Consider the following 26,034-nt stretch of genomic DNA (forward strand, 5'->3'; position numbering starts at 1 on the left):
AATTTAATCATTATTTCGTATTAGTACAAAAAAAATCATCATTATTTCGTATTATTTACCCTATATATGTAAAGAATAGACGCCGTCTAAATATAGAAAGTGGAATGCATTAAATTGAAACGTATATGAGGAATTAGAAGTCCAATGTACTTCATCCGTCCTATAAAAATAAGTGCACTTTTCATTTTCGTTCCGTCTCATTTCCCTTTAAAGAAAGTTATCACAATTTATTACCTCTATACGTTACGTTATTTACTACTTATACCATCAAAACACTAATAATAATGTAGGTCCCACTATCCATTTGCACTACTTTAACTACTATTTTCCTCATCTCTCTTATTTTACCAATTTTACCCTAACTCTTGTGCCATATCATATGTCATATTTTTATGGGACGAAGGGAGTAATATTTTCTTGCAAAGTTGAAGAATGAGAAGTCGAAGGGGGGCTTATCACACAGGGAGAAAACATTTTCAAATGTTCAACAAGGTAGTATAAGGTACTCCACTTATATGCGTGTAATGTAACTCCGTTATTTAACTTTATGAAATTTAGATCAGTTTTCATACATTTTTTCATATTCTCCTCACATGCATGCATATATGTACGACATATCTGGGGTCTAATTTAAGTGGCCAAATGTAAGGAAGGTTATCTTCACATCAAGGTGTTGTAGTCATTGCAGCCATGGTAACACGTTCATAAACTTGTATATATCAGATAAGATGCAAGTGATACAGTTGACATGGGAAAGAGTGTCTTATAATTCTCTCTCCAAAAAAGGTGGAAACTAAACAACAAAGAACCAAAGGTTTAACTGAAACATTACCAGTGAAAACTTAATACAAAAGTTGCCAACTCAAACCAAACTTACCAACATACTACTAGCATTTTCACAAACAAAACACACATACTCAGGCGTCAACTAAAACAAGTAAGCACGTTTTCATAACTTTCATCTTCGTCATCACCAAGCTTATATGCGCTGAAATGGTTGACTCTGAACTTCCATTCTCCTTTCACTGGATCGTAAGAAACAAACTCAGCACCTTGATCCTCAGCTTTTCTTTTCAGCATCTCTTTGTACTTGACGATTCTTGGCCCCTCCACATATCGATGACCTGTCTTCTTATCGAAGCATTTTATGTTTAGGAGTGTAACCTCAGCAGGCTTGTTCAGACCTTGTCCAACGGGGGGTTTCTTGCTCTCATCCATGTAAACTATCACCTCACGATTGTTGAATTGGATCAGAGACTCGAGATCTAGCCTCCGTACATCAGTTTCCCCAAAGAACTTGATGCTACCATATTCATGCCTTCCCACTACAAAATCCTTCACATGGCGACAATAGCCTGGCTCAGCCCTTTCCTTTGCAGCCAACTCCTGGATCCGTGGCTCGGTATAATAGTCAGAGTGGCGGAGCTTTGGCATCAACGCCTCAATTCCAGCTCCATGCTCATAAACTATAGCAGCTTCACCAGCTCGATGCCCTGTAAGAGTTATGTATGAGTCACCTTTCTCTGTGGAAAGACCATCATGGACACCATTAGCTTTCTGGTTCCCTTTTACAGGATCAGCTTGTTCTTTAGCCAGACCATTTTCCACTGAATCTTCTCTTGGGGAAGCTGAATTACAAACAATTAATCAGATTCACGCATTTCTCATTAAAAGAGAAATGTTAAGTGCATAATGTTACATAAAATAAGAGATCATAACTACAAAATAATATGAAGATTCTTTTGTGAATTTAGCCAAGGTAGTGGAACTGATTCATGATTTCTTTCATACGTTTGCCAATGTTAGCAACTCTTGATGAATCTAGAATGAAGGGATTTTGATACGGAGTAATAGGCGGGTATATCATATGCATTCGCTAATATCTCAAAATACGAATCATATCACACAATTGGCATGATAACAATGAAAAAAACAGAGATAGGAAATAAATAAGATAAATACTCCTATGATTAAGGGGCCATCCACCAAAAAGGCCACAGCAAAAATAGCTTAACTAAACTTAATTACTGAACCCTCCAAACGTAGGGAGCAAAGCTTGTAAGACTAAAAAACTGCAACTTGAATAAAACTCTAAAGGATTAATACTAAATATCCTAAACCAAATCAAACTCTTAAGATTTGAACTCATTTCAAACAACTAAAAATAATATACTACTAAAAACTAACAAAACCTAAAGATGCATATCTGTATCAGATTCTGGCAGCACAAATGAGAGTTTACACATTCTACTTTATAAATTGATGTTGTCAAGAAGGTACTTTACCACTAGTAGACACGCATGCCTAAATCATTGTTAATTTCCTCATACTCGGTCTAGTTACACAAATTTACATATATATGCTGTTGAGTTTGGGAAGTATAAGATTCAAAACAATTAGGTCATTAACATTTAAGTACCCTTATTAAATGATGCACAACACCATAGCCCAACGAGCAACCACAACAATTCAATGATTTTATCTTTTTAATTTAAAAGAAAAGGCATACAACTACTAGATTTAACTTTCAAAGATGATAAAACAATGAAGACAAACACATAATAAAACCTATTTTAAGAACCAGGAGAAATGTTATGTAATGAAAATCTGAAGTACATGATATTTGCAAAATCTCAATGGAAGAAGAGCATGCTTACCATCTTTGTCCTTGTTCCTGTTCCCATTTATGGAATTGTAGCCATCATGATGAAGCTCACCTGTTCATTACCAATGAAGATTGGAGATGAAGATAACTATAAAGTGAACAGATAAACACACTTACAGCCACAAGTCCAGTTAAGCCCTCAAGCATGAGGTATGCCAGATCCAAGAGAAAACAATTCATGTAGGGAGGAAAAGATAAAGAGGGGATAATATCTTAAACAGTATCGCAGGCACAATCTCAATATCCAACTCAACAATGTTATTAGTAAAGCAACAATGAAATGTATGTCTCCAATAACAGTATTCTGATATGGGATTCAAACTCCATCAATGACAGTCTCAGAAGTCGTTGAGACGGGAATAGATTTACTGGGAATTTTAAATAACCCTCTACGTGAGCTCAGATGAACCATCAATTCATCAATCATCTCCACATATGATACTGATTCTAAAGAATCACACCAACAGCACAAGATTTACTATTGGCATACCATTGTCTTCATGTATGGTTATACTACATTACGGTAATCATTGCTCGCAAAATTTTAGGTCGGGTTGAAGGAACAACTAAGCTCAAACTAGAATGTTGTCTTTCCAATTTGTTGGATAGATCTTTCAACAAATCAATTTTCAATAATAATACCACATAATAGATCAATAATAACTGAAGCCTCCCACCCCTCCAGTAAAAGGGTTGCCAACATGATAGGGAGCATACAAGACAACACATAATCAAGATCATCATTGATAAATTAACATGTTTCTGAACGTAATGAAAAAACATGGAGTACATCAGGCCCTTTATAACCACAGGATCTTTCACAAATGTCAGAAATCAGAAATGGATTATCAAGTACTTTGTGCAAGACAGTTTCTTTTGAATTCATACACAAGATCATAATCAAACACTCAAGTGACAAGATTTGTTCTATATGTACCAAAACATACAGACATGCATAGAGGACAATGCAAGCTCAAAGAAGAACAAAAAATTATGCCAACGTACTTGAACTAAAATGTTCCCACTCATCATATCAAAACATCTACTTATACAGTTGCCTAGAAATCAAGCATAATCACATCATTACCAAACAATCCAGCAATAAGGTAAAGAAGATATTGGTATATACCATTTTCACGCATGGGAGTGCTAGTGGTCTTTGTTTTCTCTGCACTGGATCTAGAATGCCACTGTTCCAGTGGACGAATCACTAGAGCTCTTGGATTCTCCCTTGGCACAAAAAGAGCATCTGCTTTTGGCGTGCTTGCTGTTTCTTCATCATCGTTAAAGAAAGGCACCTGGGAGGATTTGAAAATAGAAGGAAAACGTCTATTAGAAAGCCAATTGCCTTAAGCTGCATCAAAATAGATCAGATAACATATTTGATGCATGTTGAGTTTCATTTAGGAGTAATCTTACCTTTGGGCCATTGGATTTAGGGTGATATTTCCTAACTGGAAGCTTTACACGCCTTTGGGAGAGGTGTCGAGATGTTAAAAGAGATGATATTCTTACAGGAACTGGTTTTTCAACAACCTGTTAGTAAAAAAAAGATGTATTCACACAAATGCCCCAAGACATCATGCAAGCTCTCTAATCTGCTCAAGTTCTGTGAAACAATACTTACTGGCAGGCTAGAAATACCATACTGAACAGAAGGGGAAATCCCTGCACGACCAATTGACACCTGAGGCATTGTAGGTAATGTTCCAAAGGGATTTGTAATGGGAGCTGCTTGTGCAGCAACTGTGGTTTGTGTGCCTGGCCTGTAAAATGAAAGCAAAGCAACTCATATCACAGTACAGGAGGGAGGAGATTAAGGTCTGGCCACACTGAAGCGGGTTTTACAGAGACCTATATGATACAAAAACCCTCCAATACAATTTCAAGCTCATCATACGATCAAAGAGAAATCCATAATGGCTTCAAAGTCAACAAAAATTTAGAAGTAAGATGGGAAGGTGGCCGAGGGATAGAGCTAGGTCATGAGACATAAGATAGTCCGTCCACTGACATGATTGACCATAAAAACAACCAGAACTAAGGCGCCATTCTAAATAACTGAACCTAATTGTAGACAGACTGGCATGTTAGATAAGTAATAGGCAATAATACAACACATGGCTCAGCAAATAAAATGGAACTTCAACCAGATTCACCCTTCAACAAACCCCTCTGCAAAAACTAAAAGAAAGAGCAAGAGCATGTCCGGTGAATAAATGAGCTACCCAAACTAATCGAAAAAGAAAGATCAATCACGCAATGAGTATGCATCCAATAATTCTAGTTTTCGTGACTAGTGTGCAAGATAAGAAAAAAGTGACATACGCTTGTCCAAAAGAAGTATTGCTGAACATGCCAGGGGTGCCAGTAAAGCCACTTTGAGCAGCTGCAAAGACAGGATCATTAAAATAATAGGATGCTGCATTGTCAAGGCTACACACATACACAGATAGAGAGAGAGAGCACTTGCAAGTAACATTATCAGGTCAACCTGAAAATTCACAACAATGATTACCTGCTTGTGACTGGCCAAAATTGCTGAAGTTGAAGCTCCCAGGAGCCGGCTGCGCCGATTGAAATGGAGTAGAAAGAGAAGGCTTCAAAGAAATGAAAGGAAGAGTATATTAGAAATGACGGGGAGAGAGAGAGAGAGAAACAAGACCAAATAAATTTCTGGATATCAATAAAAAATAATCTCCTACACAAAATGGCAACAAAAAAGTATCATTCATAAATGGCAAAGGAATACCTTTCAATTTATGGATTCTCAAGTCTCCGTATGCATACATAGAAAATTTTATTAAATGTCCATACCGAACTCCTACAATTCAACTGAATATCTAAATATTTTACGTAGTGATTCTGTGAATTCATTTCCTTCGACAAAGAGATCCCAAGCTTTGCACATATGCATGTGCACAAAGAGAGACACTTATATTGCTTTTTGACAAAGCATATGGCATTAAGAGATCAGCTATCATACTGTTCATTTTGAGTTCACTATATAAAAGCATTGGCTAAGTTTGCTTAAAATATATAACAAGCAAGAACAAGAAGAGAAGTCATAAAGAACTTACAGTTGTTTGACCAAATCCCAAGGCGCCGCCAGTGCTGCTTGGAAGAGAAGAACTGCTGGAAAACAGATTTCCACTAAAACCCGTAGAGGGTGTAGAAAAAAGATTTGACTGACCAAAAGCTGATGCAGTTTGACCAAATGCAGTTGTTTGTCCAAAAGGTGAACTACTCTGTCCAAGTGTAGGTGTCGTTGACTGGAATAATGGGGAAGACTGAGTGTTACCAAACCCCAAGCTGGTACCAAATGCAGTTCCAGTCCCCTGTGACGATGAAGACCCAAAAATAGATGGTGATCCGAAAGGAGATGGGCTTGAAGAGTTAAAAAGAGAAGGAGAGGTATTGGCTCCAAATGGTTGAGGTGCGGGACCAAATAAGGAGGTTGTTGTTGATGATGTAGAGCCAAAAGGGCTAGCTGTATTTGCTGTTGCAAAAGGTGCAGAACTAAAGGCAGAACCAGTTGAAGGTGCAAAGCCTGAATTGTTAAACGCTGGTGTTTTTGGAGCGAATAGATTGGAAGGTGTTGAAGATGAAAAGGGATTTGCGGATGACTGGCCGAATGAAGGAGTGGGTGTGGCTGAAAATGAACTAACAAAGCCAGGAGCAGCAGTAGCCTGGCCGGCAGGAGCTGGGCCTCCTGATTTTTTAACAGAAAACAAAACATTCAGCTAAATATTTGGATAAGAAATTCTTTTCAGGAAAGGATCATAAATTTAAACCAGAAGAGCACCTTTATCTCCTAACTGGTAGTCCTCCCATCTAAGTTCTTCATGGCTTTTATCTTTATAGACCGGCATGGCTGAGATAGATTCTAGCTTTCCAGCAGGCTGTGTACCTGTGGCGCCATCTGTCTCGGGTGTTGCTGAGTATGGAGTTACTCTACTCCCACCCCGTTGCCCTCCAAAAGCAGTCTGTCCAAATCCTGAGTTACCAAATGCAGGCATTGTAGTCTGAGCTCCTGTAACAAATTATTCAAGCAAATAGTCAGAAGCAGCAGTTGCAGACATTGTTTTGAGCTGCCCTACTTGATATTGTTCCCATACAAGTAGCAAAAATTTAGGACTTTTTGCAAAGGAAAATGAACAAACTAAGTTCAATCAGTTTCATGTATGGAAAGCAAGTGCAAGTCCCTTACACTAGCTTAAATGGAATTGATCGCCACAGAAAAATAAATTAACCAGTATATGGCATGTAATTCTCAACTTTATTCATTCAAATATTTTTTTGCTGCTCAACCAAAACAAGGTCAAGACAATCTGCTCAGTGTAAAGATACATTCATGAATAGGACTTGACTTTAGAATGATACATCAGTCGTGGAAAGCAAGCTTACCAAATGAAGTACTTTGAGCTCCAAAGGATGATGTTGCACCAAATGGACTACTTCCAAAGGCAGAAGCTGATTGTCCAAATGCTGATGTTGATTGGCCGAATGCAGGACTAGATCCGAAGTTAAATGACGGAGTACTTGAAGCACCAAATGCGGAAGAGGTTGTGGCACCAAACGCCGGACTGCTTGTTGCACCAAAAGCAGGAGCAGCTGTGGCACCAAAAGCTGGCGTGCTAGAAGCCCCAAATGCTGGAGTGGAAGAAGCACCAAATGCTGGAGAGCTTGATCCAAAAGGAGAACTTGACACACCAAAGCCACCACTTGTGCTGCCAAATGTTGGGCTTGCAGTAGAACCAAAGGCAGGGGTGCTAGTTGCACCAAAAGCTGGAGTGCTGGGTGCCCCAAATGCAGGACTACTTGACGCACCAAAGGCAGGTTGACTAGGAGCACCAAAAGGTGTAGATGAGCCAAATAAATTGCTCCCGGAGGCAGGCTGTGATTGCTGAAATGAACCTCCAAAGGGACTTGATTGAGTAGTATTAGATCCAAAACCACCAAATGTGGGCTTCTGTCCAAATACAGAGGACCCTATAATTCAAAAAAAAATGACTCAACACAAGAATGTTTGAAGAATAATAAAGGAATTAAAAGATGATAATTATTCATGAAACATGCCTGATAAGTGAAACTTTAGTGGATTTAAGGATAAATAAGTACATGCTTTTGGTTTTACATCATGAACTTCATCAGCTAAAAATATTATTCATTCAAGTTTTCCATTTGTCGAAATTGTCTTGAATTTCAGGACTCCACCAGTGAACCACATAATGAATTTTAAGGTCAACATGATATTGTTTGAGAGTAGGCAATGATATATCCATTCATTTTTAGGTCAAGAAATTAGCAAACAGAATCTCACCCAAAGCAGGGAAAAAACAACAATTCATGCAAACACTAGGCTGAGAACATGATAACAATGGTAGCGGTTATAAGAATGAAGAAATTAACTGAGTAAAAGTATCATTACTTTAAAGTTTAATGTTGATAAAGAGAGGGAGAAGGAGAAAAAATGAAGTGTTTAAAATGGCGGGCCAAAATTCTCTAAAGAAGACAAATAGTAGTACTTTTTGGGGTTAGTCTTAAGGACATCTAAGCCCTTTATATGAAAGAGAAAAACAGCCTAAATTTTTTGCCTCGCTCCGTTCTCACAAAACCATCATATGAGAAGGCAATATGCTGGATTTTCTGATTTTGAAACGCATATGTATACGCACAATTCTAAAACCAGAGTGTATAGACTGCAACATAGTATAATACAAAAAATTAAATGCAAAAACACTTGCTTCAAGGGAATTATGGATACTGCACCAACCATATTTTACACCTAGTTCATTTCATCAATACAACTACTCACCACCAAATGCTGAAGATGTGTTTCCAAATGCAGAACCTGTGGAAGCTCCAAAGGTTGGGGTTGCACTTCCAAAAGCAGGTGATGATGATGCACCAAAAACAGAAGTGGATCCAAAAGGAGAAGAAGATTGGGCACCAAAAACACCAGTAGACATGCTGCCAAAAATAGAACCCCCTGTCTGTGAGCCAAAAGGGCTGGTATTTCCACCAAAAGGTTTAGGGGCAAAAGGATTGTTAGTAGCGCTACTAGTTTGCCCAAAAACAGGTTGAGACCCGAATGGGCTACTAGAAGACTGCCCAAAAGCTGCAAGAGAGCAAGGAAAAGTCAGGATGTACAAGCATAAACAAGAACATACTGTATAAAAGATCTTCAATTGTGTATTCTCCCATTTGTCAAATAAACAATGAAACATTTGATCTGACGTATGACTTTATAAGTAATACTTTTGAGGGCTCAGGAACACAAATAGATCACATTGAACAGTTAAATGATGGCATGGTAGTTCATAAAGAAGTTAGTACAGAGGTTTAATGTCGGACTTTCACAGATGAGAAGTTGGAGAATGACTCGCTAGATTTAATGTACAGATTCTATAGGATACAAGTCCTTAGCAAATGTAGATCCTTATCATAAGTGTTCCTCAAAAATTTCCCTCAAAACAAGACTCTTGGCTACATGTCTTTATTATTCTCCCTGATCTAAACATCCGCTCCTTATTCATCATATAAATTAAGAGAATAGGAAGCCCTAAGCAGCATTAGGTCATGCACGATGCTCGAATGAACTGTTACCATAACACAACAAATAAATTCATTATCATCCGCAATCATGCAAATAACCAATACATTATCATTACCTAACCAATACTTGACAAACTCACGTCAGGAATTTGTTGTTGATATATGGATTCAAAGGTGTAAAGAGGAGACATAGACATACTCCTTAAGCAGAGTTTTCCACAGAAAGATACTACCAGAGTAGAATAGCAAATGTGGCAATACAAAATAATCAAAAGAATAACCAATGTGGCAATAAAAAATAATCAAATATACAAAACTGACTAAGTTAGGGGATAAAGCACTTACGGTTGCTTCCGAACATTATTCTTCAGAAAAAAGAAAACCAGTATGGCGTACTCTTTTATCTGGAATCTGAACAGCAAGTAGGAAAACAGACCTATTCAGAACATGAATAAACGAAATTCAAAAACGCATCCCCAATACGACAATCAGTTCAATGAACAAATAAACACCGAGGTATCGACATTATTATAATTTTCCTCGACACAAACAACATTAAGACGACAGAAGCAATATTAACACGAGACTGAGCGGTAAACAAACAAATCAAAGAACTGTAGCTCGAAGAAGAATGAAGAGCATCGGAATACAAAATTAGGTTTAAACGAAGAGCGGGGAGATACCTTCGACGAGAATCCGGGGAGAGCGAGGGATCCACCGGCAGCGCGAAGGCGGAAATCGACGAGTAGGGTCGCGTAGACAAGCAGCGAAGAGTTGGAGGAAATGTAGAAAGATGAGACGAAAATCAATTATTTTAAGAGAATGGAACCGACTATTTGGGGATCGATCGCGTAAGACTTAAGATGGGCTTTTAGAGTTGTTATGGGCTCATTTTTTTATTTTTCTCAATTGTTAGTTTGGATTATGAAAATATGGTTTTCTATTGTTATTTTATTTATTAAAGTACTATTTTTATGGTTTCAACATTAGGTTATTATTGTGGCCGCATATTACTAACTACGTAATAATACTGTCATATATTATTAGAAAAAACAAATCAAATTCACATTTAAAAAAATGTTGTTAAATTCATAGGCATGTATTCAAATCCTTACACTAAATAATACTACCAAAACCCAAAACCTATCTTAAACCATTGAGTCTTATCATCTAATGGTCATAATTTGTGACACATGGCTTGTATTTAATTATTTTATTTAATCAAAAAGGGCATCGTTGAGAGTGATTATTTTCAGCAGTTATTTCACCTCTTTAATTCTCTCCATTAAATTTGGTAATTATATTTTCTGATTTATTCTCCATAATTAATTCTTCTCTCCTCCATCTTTACGGTATACATTTCTGCAAATCACAAAATTCAACTGCAATTCGTTTGCTACAATTTTCAAAAGTTACTATCAATTTCTATGAACCGTCTTACAATTCAACTGTAATTCGTCAACTATAATTTTGAGAAGTTAATATCGATTTCCATGAATCGTCTTACAATTCAGCTGCAATTCGTCTGCTATAATTTTCAGAAGTTACTATCGATTTCCATGAATCGTCTTACAATTCAGCTGCGATTCGTATGCTAAAATTCGTTTCCATGAATAGATACGAATTTTTCAGCTTTTACAATATGTGTTCGTTTTTATAATGTACAACTTGTGTTTGTATAATGTACATAACTTGAGCCATGGTCAATTCAATAGATCGCAGAAAACACTATATGAATTTTGTACTTTAATATAGATTTACTTATGTCATGATGTAGATTACTTAATCGCTAATATTCATAGAATTCATATTGTTTGCAATGTACAAATAAAGTGATTTAATGTATATGTCACTAGCTAGTAATGTAGATTTTTAGTTGTTTGCTAGGGGCCGGAAGTTAAATCCAATCCCCAAGAGTTTAGTAGTCCATGGGGCTAGGGTGTAGTACCGACTCACTCACAAAACATTGACCAAAGAAAAGGAGTTAGAGTTATTCCCCTAGAGTTTAACAATCTACTAGTGAATGACTATATTAGTTATGTATTTTATGTACATCATTCATTTAGGCAGTAAATGACTACATGATGTGCGAATATGGCTTCGTAATGTACGAACGACCTAGTTTAATGTACAAAAGGCTTAGTTTAATGTCTTGCAGCACGTTGCATCCATACCTTTGGGTTTAGCAATCCATCGGGCTAGGTTGTAGTACCGACATACTAACGAAAACTTCTCCAAGTGCATGGAGATAATTCTTTTCCCCTAGGGTTTCTAGGGCATATTACCAACACGTTCCTATAATTTCTATTTTTATCCTTTGGTTTTGGTTTCATACAGAACTTGATGCACGAATATGGTTTTGTAATGTATGAAAGACTTAGTTTAATTTACGAAATAATTAGTTTAATGTCGATGCTAATGTATGAAAATGGTATTTGAATGTATGAATCCCAGACATTAATGTAATTAAATTACTGAATAATGTATGTACATATATAGCTACATCTTGTCGCAATGAATGCTATTTTAAAGTCATGTACAATTATGCACGTATAATGTATCATGGGTTGGGGAAGGTTGCATGTCCTCCTCAAAGTCCTCAACACCAAGATTTTTTGGGACTTTGTACCTATTCAAAAATATTGACATTGAGGAGATTAGACTACGAGCAATATCAAACCAAAATATTAGGAGATTACACAATAAGAAACATCAAACAAAAGTACATCAGATAATAAATTGTACGTAATGTACAGAACATGTTCACCATTGTAACTCAAACTACCATAACACATATTAATGTAGTTGATATCAAGGACTAATCTAATGTTTTCTATCAATGTACTTCTGAAAAACTATCCACATAATAATGTATAAGTTCAGAGGTAAATAATGCACATTCGGGATTGTATAATGTTGCAGTCTATATCAAATTAATAAACAACAAGGTTTTGTTAGTGAGTCGATACTATACCCTAGCTCCATGGATTGCTAAACCCTTCGGGTGATGGATTTAACTTTCGCAACACATTAAACCCATTATAATCTATATTAATAAGAATGTGACATATACATTAAACAATCATAATCGTACATTAAGTTCACAGAAGTATTCACGGTGATTGTTTGATAATCATACATTAAATAACCATAATCGTACATTATCGAATTAATGTACCAATTTGTGTGAATAATGTATACGATATTATGGTGATTGTTTGATAATCGTACATTAAATAACCATAATCGTACATTATCGAATTAATGTACCAATTTGTGTGAATAATGTACACGATATTTACAGTTTACAGATTCAATTTTATACATGCATTCACAGGACCTACAGCCAATCCAAACAAGTACATCCGATGCAATGAAGAAGACGACAGATAAAATAATTTATAGTATGAAAACGCAATCGACGCCCAACTATGAAGCACCTACATTTTCTAGGAAAAATGGACAACCAAATCGATGACTCAATCTCGTAGAAATCAAATTTACAATTAAAATGAAAAAAAGGAAACTTCCTTTGTTATAATGTAATCACTAAATGAAAATCAATTTCATCGTTTTCAACACACAACGTAGTGAATCGCGTCGAAAAATTACATGTGTTTCGAAGCTAAAACCGTCGATCGAGTTCAGAAACAGCCGATTCAAGATGGGGGTTTCGTTTTCGCAGCCTCAATCGATGTTGATTTGTGATTTTTCTTCAAATCTCATACGACTAGGGTTTCAGTTTTGTGGGAAGGGAGTGGAGGAGTGATCGACGAAAATGGGGGAAGTGGTGGAGAGAGAGATTTGAATCATTGATTGAAAATGAAATCATAATGTCGTCCAAACATCATGATGATTTTATGGAACTTCCATTTTGTAATGTAGATATTAGTGTTATTTTTCAATTATACCCGTATGATGTACCAAACGACCCTAATAATGTACTGCGGGCAACAACCTCAACTTTTAATCTAATCCCTCTATTATATGCATCCTAGGAGTATAATTAGTTTTAAGTTTTACTCTAAAGGAGTATTAGAACCCTAATGCACCCCTAAATTCATAAGTTCAAAACATTACATATAACAACAAAAAATCAGTTTATTTGTAAAGTTTTGCATTCCATATTGAAAATTTTAATTAACTAATTTAGTATATTTGTTAAATTACTCATTGTTATTTCTTCGTACCAAGGACATTTTTACTCTTGGTCTCTGACGGTATCCTATCTTAATTTTTGAAAATTAAGAGTTTTATGTATCATTTATTTATTAGAAAGACATTGCGTAATTATTATAAAATTATATATAGTGTATTATCATAATTTATTCTACCAAAACACTAAGTCGATAATCTCATCCGACTGATTGTATATTAAATTAGTATTACAACTATTTATTATAATTACATGCACAGGGATGTGATCATATATACCTTATATCTTTCGTAATAACCGAATAACTCTATATGGATCACACAATTTTATAATCTAGTGGTTGAATTTAATCCTCGTTTTTCTTTATATTTAAATATGAAAAGAGTATTTTAGCCTTTGAATATAAGAGACTCATAGTTATATCATTTCAAATCTTATATTGAATTCACTTTCTCTCTCTTAAAATTATTCTAAATTTTAAATTTGATATAACATTTTAAATAGGATTAATTAATTTTTTTACAAAAATATATCAGACTAAAAATTTTATGATGATTCCAACGAAATCTTAATTGCATGGTATTATATCAAAGACAGAAAAATGATATAATGTTTATGTCACACCTCAACCCCTCTGACGTATACTCTTTTAATAAATAAATCCCTTATCATAAAAGCAATCAATACACATGTCTAATTCATAGAACACTCATATTATATAAGTTCAAACCAACACTTATCCGATACATATTTCAAAATATCCTGTAAAGTAGTGGAACCCTCTCACCACTCTATATACTATACATTTATCTACATGCAAAATGATGAGGAAGAGAAGGTTGCCAATATGCGTCAGCCGCCGAACCTGATAACACGTGGAGTTCCTCTGACCCACGTCAGTTAAAACTTTACTGTTATCTTATTCCTGAAAATTTTAGTGGTTTATATGAGCCACAACTTAGTATATATAAATTTCCACCTTCAATCTCACGTGATACAAATATCAAGCATATTCTTTTATCAATACATATAATCAGAAACAATATATATAACATAATTTAAAAACAAACCATTTCATATTCATATGCATATGCCACTCTATTCAATTTATTATTCTGTAACAGTCAAGTCTGGTATCTGCCCGGGATTCCTCTATGACCCGAAGGTCTCTCTGTAATTGGACTCATAGGTCCCTCTAAAATTTTAGATCCAATACAAGGCTGTCACAGATCCTCTTTAATCACATGATTCATGTACTTTCAATACCATATGTAAAACATCAATTACATATTTCTATCATATAATTCATTTACAACATTATATCCATTGCACCAATCACATATCCATATAATATTCCACCTTCTATATCAAATAATTCATAATCATATCAATTTCACAATATATAATCCAATAATTCACTCCAATTCAACATATAACAATCAACCACATAACACATGTAAAACTAAAAGTGTGATTTATACACATCTTATCACGATAGGTAAACAACTCAAAAGCTTGATCCGTTCTCTTCGTTTACCACTCTCAGATTATATACAGTTGTTACTTCTAAATCCTAAATATTCTTTCTACTATTCTTTTGTTTTTCTCCCAACTCCCGTTTCTCTTTTATTTTTTTTGTATATATGTATATCGTACCTTTCTCAAAACCCCCCTTTCTCGTTCTCATTTAAAAAATATATTCTCTATAGTCCTAATACATAGCTGCAAAATTAGGTGACTCACTTATTATTTGTAATATTTTTATAAGGAAAACACGTATAAGTGAAAAACTAAAAACGTGTAATTTTGTAAACACTTGAGCTGCGAACTAATACATAAAAATGCTCATTTGCTATGCCACGTACGTATGTTTATTTGTTTAATGTATATACATTAGTCTATCCAAAAAACTAAATTTATAAATATGTATATATGTAAAGTACGTACATGAATAGTACTATATAATCCCATTTACACATGCACACGTTACAACACATACATACACACCCACATATATATTATATATTTAATATATACAACATAATTTATAATTATATAAAATATTCATTTATCTATTAAATAAAATTCTCGTGAATCGAAACTCTCTATTTATTCGACTATACTGATTGATCGTAACACTAAATATATCCTCTATGACACAGACTTAATATCTATGCAGTAAAAATGACAATTTAATATGCAATGACAATATAATATGATAATATGCAAAATAATGCATGTTTCGGGTTAGGGATGTCACAGTTTATAAAATGATATGGTGTTGTAGATGTTTGTTGTTATTGGCTTATTGAAAAAATTATATTTTTGGTGCATAAAATGATGTATAACGTTTATAAAATGATATGGTGTTGTTGATGTTTGTTGTTACTATCTTCTTGGAAAATTGATATTTTTGGTGTATAAAATGATACTTTTGATGTATAAAATTATATACTGACGTTTATAAAATGGTAATACTGTTGATGTTTGTTGTTACCGTCTTCTTGAAGAAATGATAGGTGCATAAAATAATATATATAACTTTTATAAAATTACACGGTGTCGCTGATGTTTGTGATTCCTTATTCATTGGTGGAAATGATAGTTTGAGCAACATGCATAATGCATGAATATTATAGTACTCTCTCCATCTCAAGGAAGATGACCCCTTCTTTGGACGGCACATGATTTTATGCAATTTTATTTTATGTGTTAAATGAAGAGAGTAAAGTATTGAGAGAGAATAAAGTAGAGATAAATGTGTTTCAATTTTTAAATGATAATATTAGTTTGATTGAGAAATTCAATTTATGAAATTTGCCTGAATAATGGAATGTTTTCATTGCCACGATTATTTGTAATTTCATACCATATATAAATCTTGTAATGTAGTAGTGATTTGACTTTACAAATACTAATACTATAATATATGGGCAATTTAGGGAGTACGACAAAAATAATATTCAGTTAATAAGAAAATCGATCTAAATAAAATCAGTTATAAATTTGAGAGTATTTTTATATACAAATTTCGTCAATTATATATACTCTTTAAATTGTGACCCAATACAAAATACTACTAGTAAGTAGGGGACAAATTCATCTGCTTTTCACCACACACAGCACACATCACAATTTCTTGGACGCATGGGATGTTTTGATCTATTTACAAATTGAACACCGGTATAGTATTTAATCTTTATGGCATAAGCGCCACTCTCCATCAACCCTAAATTCTTGGTTCTTTGCTCAATGAGATGTGTGTATGAGTTGGCCACGCGTGTGTAGTAATTTCTAAAGCCAAAGATTCGAATTCACTGTAGTACGTCTTTAAATTTATATTTATTTACATGTTAAAAATATTCATATTTATATCATTGATTTTGGCCACTCAATGAAATATAGTACTCCCTCCGTCCCATGCTACTCGCACTTTTCATTTTAGGCCGTAAATTTGGGATTGATTTTTTGTGTAATTAAAAAAGAATTTTAGGTGTAATGAGACATCACTTAATAAAAGAGCTCTTAACTTAAACTAACATATTAATTAAATGCATTAATTCTAACTTAAATTATAAATAGTGTAAGGACTTTGTGACGAGCCGAAAAGCAAACGTGCGAGTAGAACGGGACGGAGGGAGTATATTAAAACGCTCCATATTTATATCATTATGAAACTCGGTGTACCGACAAAAAAGTGATTATCTATCAAATCATAACGTCAATAACCATGTAACTTTAAAACTAGACTGAAATTGATTAAGATAGAGATAGCCGAGTATATTGTGGTTGCACTATTGCTATCGACACTTAATTAAAGGGAAATATAATCACATAGAACACGTCGCAAATCAGACTTATTCCAAAAACATTTAAGATTTGTAATCAAATAAAAACTGTAGCTATGCAAACCTTTGTGATGTACATCATTTATTCGATAAATCTCACGATTACTTTTTCTCAAGTAATGAACCTTAATCAACACTCCCAATTAAATTACAGCTCTAAAATTAATTTAAAAACTGCAAATTCGAAAATTAATTATAAACTCTGAATGATTTAGTGCACCCCAATTAATAAATTAAATTAAAACTGAAATTGATGATAAAAATTACTACAAATTAAAAAATTTCAGAGTGGGACAATGGAACGACTAAATTTGGATAAATTACCTCAGGGAGTTGTATCAAGTCCTTGAAACATTTAAAGCCAATTAAAAGTATTGTTTAATGTTTAAAGTTTAATACGAATTCATTGCTTCGCTCACTGAAACACTTTAAACTTTTAATGGATTTCCTTCCAAAAAATATACACTTGACCGACACTAATTTGTGGATCGCACGCTTTAATAGATTATATCATGAATCACGACGTTGCAAATAAAAATAAAAAAATAGCTTATGACAAAATTTTTGGGGACCAATTAAATTCGAAGTTGAAGTGACTACTTGACTTACCAGTACTGGCTCTGTTTCTTTAGTTGATGTAAAACTTTTCATCACGGAATTTAAGAAATGAATATTGAATATGATAGATAAATAGATAAAAAAGTAAGAGAGAGAAAAAGTAAAAAGTTAATAAAGTATAGAGAATAAAGTAAAAGAGAAAAAAATTACTCCCTCCGTCCCCTAATAGGAGTCGTTGTTTGACCGAGCACGAGTTTTAAGAAATGTAGAGAAAAGTTGGTTGAAAAAGTTAGTGGAATGTGGGACCCACTTTTTTATATTGGTTTTATAATAAAATGTGAGTGGAGTGAGTTAGTGGAATGTGGGGCCTACTACCATTTATGGTAAAAATGAAGAGTGACTCTTAATGGGGGACGACCCAAAATGGAAATTAGCGACTCTTATTCGGGGACGGAGGGAGTAATATATAAAATGACTCAATTTTGAGGGAACTTCCCAAAATGAGAAAATGACTAAACTATGAAGAAACGGAGGAGGAGTAGTATCTTTTTTTCGATTCAAATAAACATCTGTTCAAAATTAAAAACAATAAATAAATTTCAACGATGGAAAAATGGTATCCTAATGCCAAAGAAATATTAAAGAAATATTATGTACGTATCTCTGCAACTTTCTTCTCAAACATGAATGCCAAAGACGGAATGGCTTCCCTCATCATCGTCAAAATCTCAGAAGCAGAAGGCCTAATTCCAGGCGTCTCAGAAATGCACTTCGCCGCAAGCTCCGCCATCGCTCTAACTTCTCCCAAATCAACCTCTCCTCGCACCAGCCGCGGGTCCACCATCTCCGCCGCGTCCATCAGCAGCGCCGGCGCCCTCGCCGCTAGCCTCTCTCCGGTGGCGGGGCTGAACGCCTCAATTCCAGTAATCAATTCCAAAACAACAACTCCGAAGCTGTACACATCGTTCTTCTTCGAAACCAATCCCGTTCTGAGATACAGCGGATCGGTGTACCCCGGCGATCCCGTGATCATCGTCGCCGCCGATCTCCGCTTCCCCGACGCGGCCACGGCGGAGGAGAATCCGACCCTCGCCGATCCGAAATCGCAGAGCTTGCAATTGAGATCGCCGTCGAGAAGGACGTTCGAAGGTTTAACGTCGGCGTGGACGATGTGAGGGGCGCAGGTGTCGTGGAGGTAGGCGATGGCGGAGGCGAGCTGGAAGGCGACAGCGGCGCGTTGATTCCACGGGAGTGGAGGAGCGTGGGGGGCGTGATGGAGCTTGTGGTGCAGGGTGCCGTTGGGGACGAACTCCATTATCAGGGCGCCTTGATCTTCTGTGTAGCCGAGGAGCTTCACGATGTTTGGGTGGCAGATGTGGAGCAGGATTTGGAGCTCCTGGTTGAAGGCGTCGTACACGCGCTGGCTGCTGCCGCTGCTGCAGTAGAGCTTGACGGCGGCGGCAGAGTGGCGGAATTGGGCGAGGTATACTGTGCTGAAGCCGCCGTAGCCGATGACAGTGGCGAAATCCTTCGTCAGTTTCTGTATCTCCTCATATGACAAGCGGAGGCCACCGCCGTCGGAATTACTGTGTTTTGGGGATTTATCAACGGAGACGGCGGCCTTTGATCGGCACTTGGTGAGTTTGCGTTTGAGGAATTTGACGAGCCCCATGGATGATAGATCGCGAATTCATCAATGAGGTGGTTGTTATAAAGGTGGAAGCAGGGGCTGAAATTGACTAGTTCACTTCATATTCCTCATATTTTTTTTATTATTATAGGAGTATGTTCTTTAATTTCAATTTTATGTATATGTTTTAGTTCAATTTTTTTATTATCAATCATTATGCAACTAATTAGAGGCATATAATTATTTTTAGAATTTATTATCATTTTTAATAAACAAAAACTCCGTGACTATTACAGTTGAAAAATTCATAAGTATAGTGATTAAAGAGTGGTAGTACATGGTAAATGAGATAAAAGAAAACAAATGGAATACTGAAATGAATGCCAAATGGAAGAGTGTAGTGTAGTAGGAACGAATGATGGAAGCGAGTAGGAAGGAAGCGTGAAAGAGAGTTTTATTAAAATAGTGAGAGATTAAAACGTGAAAGATGGAGGAATAACAGAGGGCACCGGCATGAGAGAGGTCCCCATGCATGGATGTGTCCCTACAGAAAATGGGACGGCTTCTTCTTAATTCCACTCGTGGAGTTTGGTGATTGCTACTATTCAAATACTATTAATTAGTATTGTAGGGAACACACTATCCGAATTCACTAATTATCGAGACCTCTTTTGGTCTTGTACAAGATAACTCAGTCAAACTATCGCCCACACGACTGATTTACAAGTACAAACATTAGCTATTACAATGATGTTATTAATGTGCCTTTGCCTGATAATGTTGATAATGCTACTGATATGCCTAATAGTCCTATGAGAATTCCACCTACTGTGTCTGCCCAGAATGTGTTAAATAGTCCCTCAGGGATTCAAAATGCTATTGATGCTCCCAACTTGAATGATTATGTACTATCTAGGGATAGGCCTAGAAGACTTAATGTTCAGAAACCTGCTAGATATGATGGTTATGTGGGGTTGGTTGCTTTGATCAATTTGACTTTTAATGTGTATGAATCTGATGGGGATGAGCCTCAATCATATAAGCAGGTTGTTAAATCTAAATTCTGGAATGAATAGCATAAATCCATCTTGGAGGAAATGAATTCTTTGAAAATAAACCTTACTTGGATTCTTGTACCCCTGCCTCTTGGTGCTTCTGTGGTAGATTGCAGGTGGCTCTATAAGCTAAAAAGTGAGGTGGAGGGTTTGAGATACAAGGCCTGACCAAGGGCTTTACTCAACAAGATGGGGTAGATTATACTGAAATCTTTGCTCCTGTTGTTAAATTTACTACTGTGAGATTAATGCTTACTTTGTGTGCTCATTTTGATTGAGAATTGAAACAAATGGATGTCAAAACTGCTTTCTTGCATGGTGATTTGGATAAACCAATTTATATGAAACAACCTGAAGGCTTTGTTGATCCTAAGTTTCCTAATCATGTGTGTTTGCTTAAAAAGGCTCTGTATGGTTTAAAACAGTCCTCTAGACAGTGGAATATCAAATTTAATACCTGCATGCATAAACTTGGCTTTGTTATAAGTACTTTTGATGCATGCTTTGTATGTGAAGAACCTTGATTCTGTGTCTGTCTTCCTTCTGTTATATGTGGATGACATGCTGATTATGGGTCCATGTTTGAAAACTATAACTGTTGTGCAAACTGCCTTGAGTGAGAATTTTGATATGAAAGACTTAGGGGATGCTCATAAAATATTAGGAATTAATATTTTTAGAAATAGAAAAGAGTGTGTACTTGTTTTGCATCAAGAACCCTATGTGCACAAAATTCTGAAAAAGTTTAACATGTATGATGCTAAGCCTGCTTCTGTGCCATTAGCTGCTCATTTTATGTTGAGTAAAGACTTGTGCCCTCAACCTGAACAGGATATCAATGCTATGAAGAAAGATCCCTATGCTAATGCAATTGGATCTGTGATGTACTTAATGGTTAGCACTAGCCTGATATTGCCTACATTGTGTCTTGCTTGAGTAGATACATGTCTAATCCTGGTCATGTCCATTGGGAAGCTTTAAAATGGTTGCTCAGATATCTTAAAAATACCGCTAAGTATGGTCTGTGCTATTCTAAATGTGATGAAGGTGTGAAATTAACTGGTTATGTTGACTCTAATTATGCTAATGACAGAGATAAGAGGAAGTCCACCACTTCCTATATCTTTACTGTGTACAGATCATGGATAAGTTGGAAGTCACAGTTGCAGCACATAGTGGCTCTATCCACTACTGAATTAGAGTATATTGCCATTACTGAGGCAATGAAAGAGGCTGTGTGGTTGAAGGGAGTGCTTTCTGAACTCAATTTTGTGAAAACTCCTCCTGATATGTTCTCTGATTCTCAATCTGCAATTCAGTTGTGTAAAAATCCTGTTTTCCATGATAACTAAGCACATTGGTGTAAGGTTTCATTACATCAGAGATATTGTAGAAAAGAATGAAGTTTCCCTTTTAAAAGTGCACACTGATAAAAACCCAACTGACATGAGAACTAAATGCTTACCACTTGAAAAACTTCTTTTCTGCATCAAATATCTGCATTTTGACCTAGGATAGTTGCATGTCCCGGGGGTAAAAAGTCCTCAGTCACCAGTGGCGAATCCAGGATTTTTGATTCGGGGGTACGAAAATAGTTCTCGAAGTTTAAAAATCCAAACAATCCTTTTTGTTCTCTTAAATACAAATGTCTTATAGACATAAATTATATAATTTGGAAATAAATTAATTTTTTGACATGAAATATTTGAGTAAATTTTAAAATATTTTTTAATGGACAGTTTTTAGAGCAAAACCTTGTGGATATAAATACTTTAAGCAAAATGTCAATTATTTTTTAAAAGTTATATATTTTTTATGAGTTGTAAATGTTTTATATAGATTTGCACATAATTGCTGCAAAACAGATAATATAGGTTTAAAGTAAATTTTTTGATTATTTAAAAATTTGATCAAGAAGTATATAAATTTATTTTTTGAATTGTTTTAACAAATAAAAAAGATAATACATTTATTCTTTCAATTGTTTGAATAAAAGTAAACAACAAAAGTAAATTCATTATTCTAATATGAAATATAGAAAAGAAGTAAAAGGCTACAGAACTTTTAATTCAATAAAATAAAACATGAAATAAGTAAACAAATTGGATTAACAAAACTAAAACAAAAAATAATTGAAATAAGTAATACTATATGATATAGAATTTTATATGTTAGAATAAAACTAAACAAGAAAGGAAAAGAAATTAGGATATGCGTCAGGTTTCGAACTCAGCACCTCGATTGTGAAAACTGGTAGTAGAACCACTAGACCACAAAGGCCAATTGCAAATTCTATCACAATACATAGTATTAGTATTTTATTTTGGGGGTACAGTTGTACCCCCTTGTTCTAAGGTGGATACGCCACTGTCAGTCACCTTATCTACTTTGGTAAGGGTGTTTGGTGGCTGGAGGCATTCAGTCCTATAGACTAATGGGTGTCAGCCCCTCCGGAGTCTAGTAGGCAAACCTAGTGGTTTCCCTAAGCTAGTGAACTTTGTTCTTTGGTGCTGTGGGGGCTGCCTTGTAGGCTGTGATAATTTAAACCTTAGCTAATAGTGCAATTGGTTTCCCAGAATAATGTCCAAGGTGGAGTATGCTGGTTATATTGGGCTGTTATGTGGTGGACTATTATTTGGGCCTGGGGATTAATTGGCCCGAGTGATGTGTATTGGGCATGTGCTTGCCCTAACCCAATTGGCTGCTGATATATCCCCCGCTCCTCTCACCATCTCCTAATTCATTCAACACTCTCTTTTTTCTCCCACTTCTCTCTCGCGCGTCTGTTGTGATTCCCTTGCTTCTTTCTTCTTCTCCGATAAGTCTCCGGTTGATTCACGATGGTTTATCACGGTTATTTGAGTGATTAAACGTGTGTGTAGGAGAAAGCAACTGGTTCGGTTGGTTGTGTTCTGGAGAAGCTAGGGTTTCTGGTTTGAGCGGTTTTGGTGAATTGTGTTCGGAGAGTGGATAGATCCGGTGTAGTGGAGTGGATTGGGGTTGGAATTTGTGGTGTGTGAAGAGATTCACGGTTGGATCCAACGTTGCTCCCTTGGATCTTGGTTTCTGGTGAATAGATTTGTACTATTAGTGGGTGACTGAGCCATAGCTACGAGATCTATTCGAATCCTTTGTGTTCTCTCTTACTTCTGTATGTTTTTTTAGATCCGAGAGGATCTCTCCTTGTCTACTAACTAGGGTTTTCAAGTGTTCAGGGTTCTCGGAGGTTCATAGATGCTTTAGGTTGGTGATTGCATGGTCCGAGAACATTAGCTAGTTACCATTGTAATAGCTAGTATTTGTACTTGTAAATCAGTCGCGTGGGTGATAGTTTGACTGGGCTATCTTGTACAAGACCAAAAGATGTCTCGGTAATTAGAGAATCCGGATAGTCAGATCCCTACAAGTATATGTATATATGTGAATTTTAAATTTGTCTGTATTTAGTTGATTGGAAGGGGAAGGATGATGAATTAATTATGTACATAATATATGATCTTTGATTTTATTATGTGATTTTTGTTTTATGTATGGTAATGACCTACCAATCTACCCTATTAATTATACGGTGAATTCTGTGATGCCGCGTTTGCACATATATGTTTGTATATTTCGATCCTTTTTTTTCTATATATTTTGTCAATCTAGTCATAATCAATTTTTGTAAAAAAAATAATATTTGATTGGATGCATACGAAACCATATACTACATCAATATAACGGGTGACTAAAACAATTTTTACTCTTTCATCCATAATCAAGTATATGTTATATGTTGTCCTTGTGAGTTAGCCAAGCGTTGGAGTCATAGAGAGGTAACGTCCGAGGCCAAAGGTCTTAGATTCGAGTCCTCTGTGGCGTAGCCTTAAAATTTATATTCATTTACCAATATATATATATATATATATAAGAATACGAGTATGTTATACGTTCAATTATTCATAGTTGCAGTTTGAATATTACAAGACCAACTCTAGAAAAAAATACTCTCCCCGTCCACCATTCAAAGAGCTCTTTTGACTCTGCATGGGTTTTTTTAACAAATTGTTTGACTTTGTAAATAAAATAAAAGGGAGAAAGTGAATGAAATGTTAAACCCATTTAAAATATTAATTTTATATTGGATTGTGAGTGTACAAAGTTGGAAAAATGTGAGGTTTGTATACTAAAAGTGGAATAAAGTAAATGGTTCTATAAATCGTGGAAATAAAAAATGGCAAAATGATTCTTTAAATGGTGAACAAAGGGAGTATTTATCGAACACTGAAGTTCTCATTAAAAATAAAAAAAGTGCTTGCTAAACTCCATTTGGAACGATTGGCCGAATAATGGCCCATTATCTCTATCCATTGCTAAAAACCTAGAAACCTTATAATACACTTACTTCAATGGGCTCCCCTACACGTTGCTTCTATCAGACTTGAACTCACATGTGAAACATATCTCCTCACACGTAAATGCGGTTACCGATGAGACTATTTGGAGGGAGTATATTGTCAAGTACCAAAGGTCAACTCTTGGTACCTGAATTTACTTCAGGACGCGGAGGAGCAGCGGATGTGAGACATCACATGGCTCGCATTCGCACTTTGATCTCATAGCTGCAGGTCATGTTCTCTCACATCTATCGAGAGGGCAACCGACCAGCAGATTTTCTGGCAGGTAGGGGGGGCCAAACCCCTGTCATCACCTTCTTTGATGCGGATTCAGCGCCTCGGTATTTGAAGTCGCTCGTCATGATGGACCAGTTGGGCTATCCGAACTTCAGATTCAGATATCGAGATGGATGACTACTTCACATGGTTCATGGTTTTGATTTATGGTTTTTTATTTTCCTTTGGATTTGGCCTACATTTGGCCATCATCCTTGTTATTATTTTGATGTGTAGTTTTGGTATGTTTGTTTTCTCGTTAGTTAGATGGTTAGTACCCGGTCTGTGGGGATACCATAGTAGCTTTGTTAGCTCTTGTGATTTGTATCTCTTGTGTGGACCGAGTCACTTTTGGGCTTGGTTGATGTATGATCTTTTGATGATTTTTGATATAGACAGGTGGTCAGCCTTAACCCCTCGCCGTGATGGTGTTTGAGGAAAAAAAAATCTTGGTACCCGAAGGACAAATGGTTGATTTGGTAATTATTGATTTCATTTATTACGATTCTTATTAATTATTGCTAAATCAGTTTGATTTATTTTACAGGTCATATTCCCGGTGTGCCACAACGGTCATTGGCATGGAAATGCATTCGACTTAAACATGAAGTCGGTAGTCATATTGAATTCTATACCATAATCTCTCGATTTAAGGGAATCATAGAGATTTATCGAAAATCAAGTATATGTTATTTGTGTAATGTCGATATTAGATATATATTGAAATAATTCATGCTGTACAAATGATTGTTCTGTGTTGCACTTCTTCTAGAAATATATCATTCAGACCAATCATATAAAGAGTGATGAAGGCATGGACTTTGAGACTTGGATTCCTAGAGACTTGCCAAAACAAAATTACAAGTATTTTTAAATTCACAATTTTTGTCAAATAAATTTACTTTTAACATA

General features: G+C 35.6%; 2 protein-coding genes across 3 annotated transcripts; both read right to left on the reverse strand.

Moving 5' to 3' along the window:
- Positions 1 to 694: 694 nt before the first annotated feature.
- Positions 695 to 10,050, reverse strand: LOC121771508 (nuclear pore complex protein NUP98A-like). 2 transcript variants are annotated; one of them, XM_042168300.1, is made up of 13 exons: positions 9,907 to 10,050; positions 9,569 to 9,634; positions 8,484 to 8,786; positions 7,073 to 7,657; positions 6,471 to 6,698; positions 5,746 to 6,377; positions 5,184 to 5,265; positions 4,994 to 5,054; positions 4,293 to 4,431; positions 4,085 to 4,201; positions 3,795 to 3,963; positions 2,658 to 2,717; positions 695 to 1,628 (listed from the first exon to the last, which is right to left on the reverse strand). In XM_042168300.1, exons 2-13 carry the CDS (start codon positions 9,582 to 9,584, stop codon positions 925 to 927), a joined length of 3,096 nt encoding a protein of 1,031 aa, XP_042024234.1. In that variant the 5' UTR covers positions 9,585 to 9,634; positions 9,907 to 10,050; the 3' UTR covers positions 695 to 924. The 2 variants fall into 2 exon arrangements, with proteins under 2 accessions (XP_042024234.1, XP_042024235.1); XM_042168301.1 differs by having other exon boundaries at positions 9,569 to 9,659.
- An 8,269-nt stretch (positions 10,051 to 18,319) lies between these two features.
- Positions 18,320 to 19,638, reverse strand: LOC121770902 (probable receptor-like protein kinase At1g33260). Its single transcript, XM_042167678.1, has one exon. The coding sequence runs from the start codon at positions 19,455 to 19,457 to the stop codon at positions 18,435 to 18,437; it is 1,023 nt and encodes a 340-aa protein (XP_042023612.1). The 5' UTR covers positions 19,458 to 19,638; the 3' UTR covers positions 18,320 to 18,434.
- Positions 19,639 to 26,034: the final 6,396 nt, after the last annotated feature.

Source organism: Salvia splendens, chromosome 16 (genome assembly GCF_004379255.2).
Source record: "Salvia splendens isolate huo1 chromosome 16, SspV2, whole genome shotgun sequence".
NCBI classification, from domain to species: domain Eukaryota; kingdom Viridiplantae; phylum Streptophyta; class Magnoliopsida; order Lamiales; family Lamiaceae; genus Salvia; species Salvia splendens.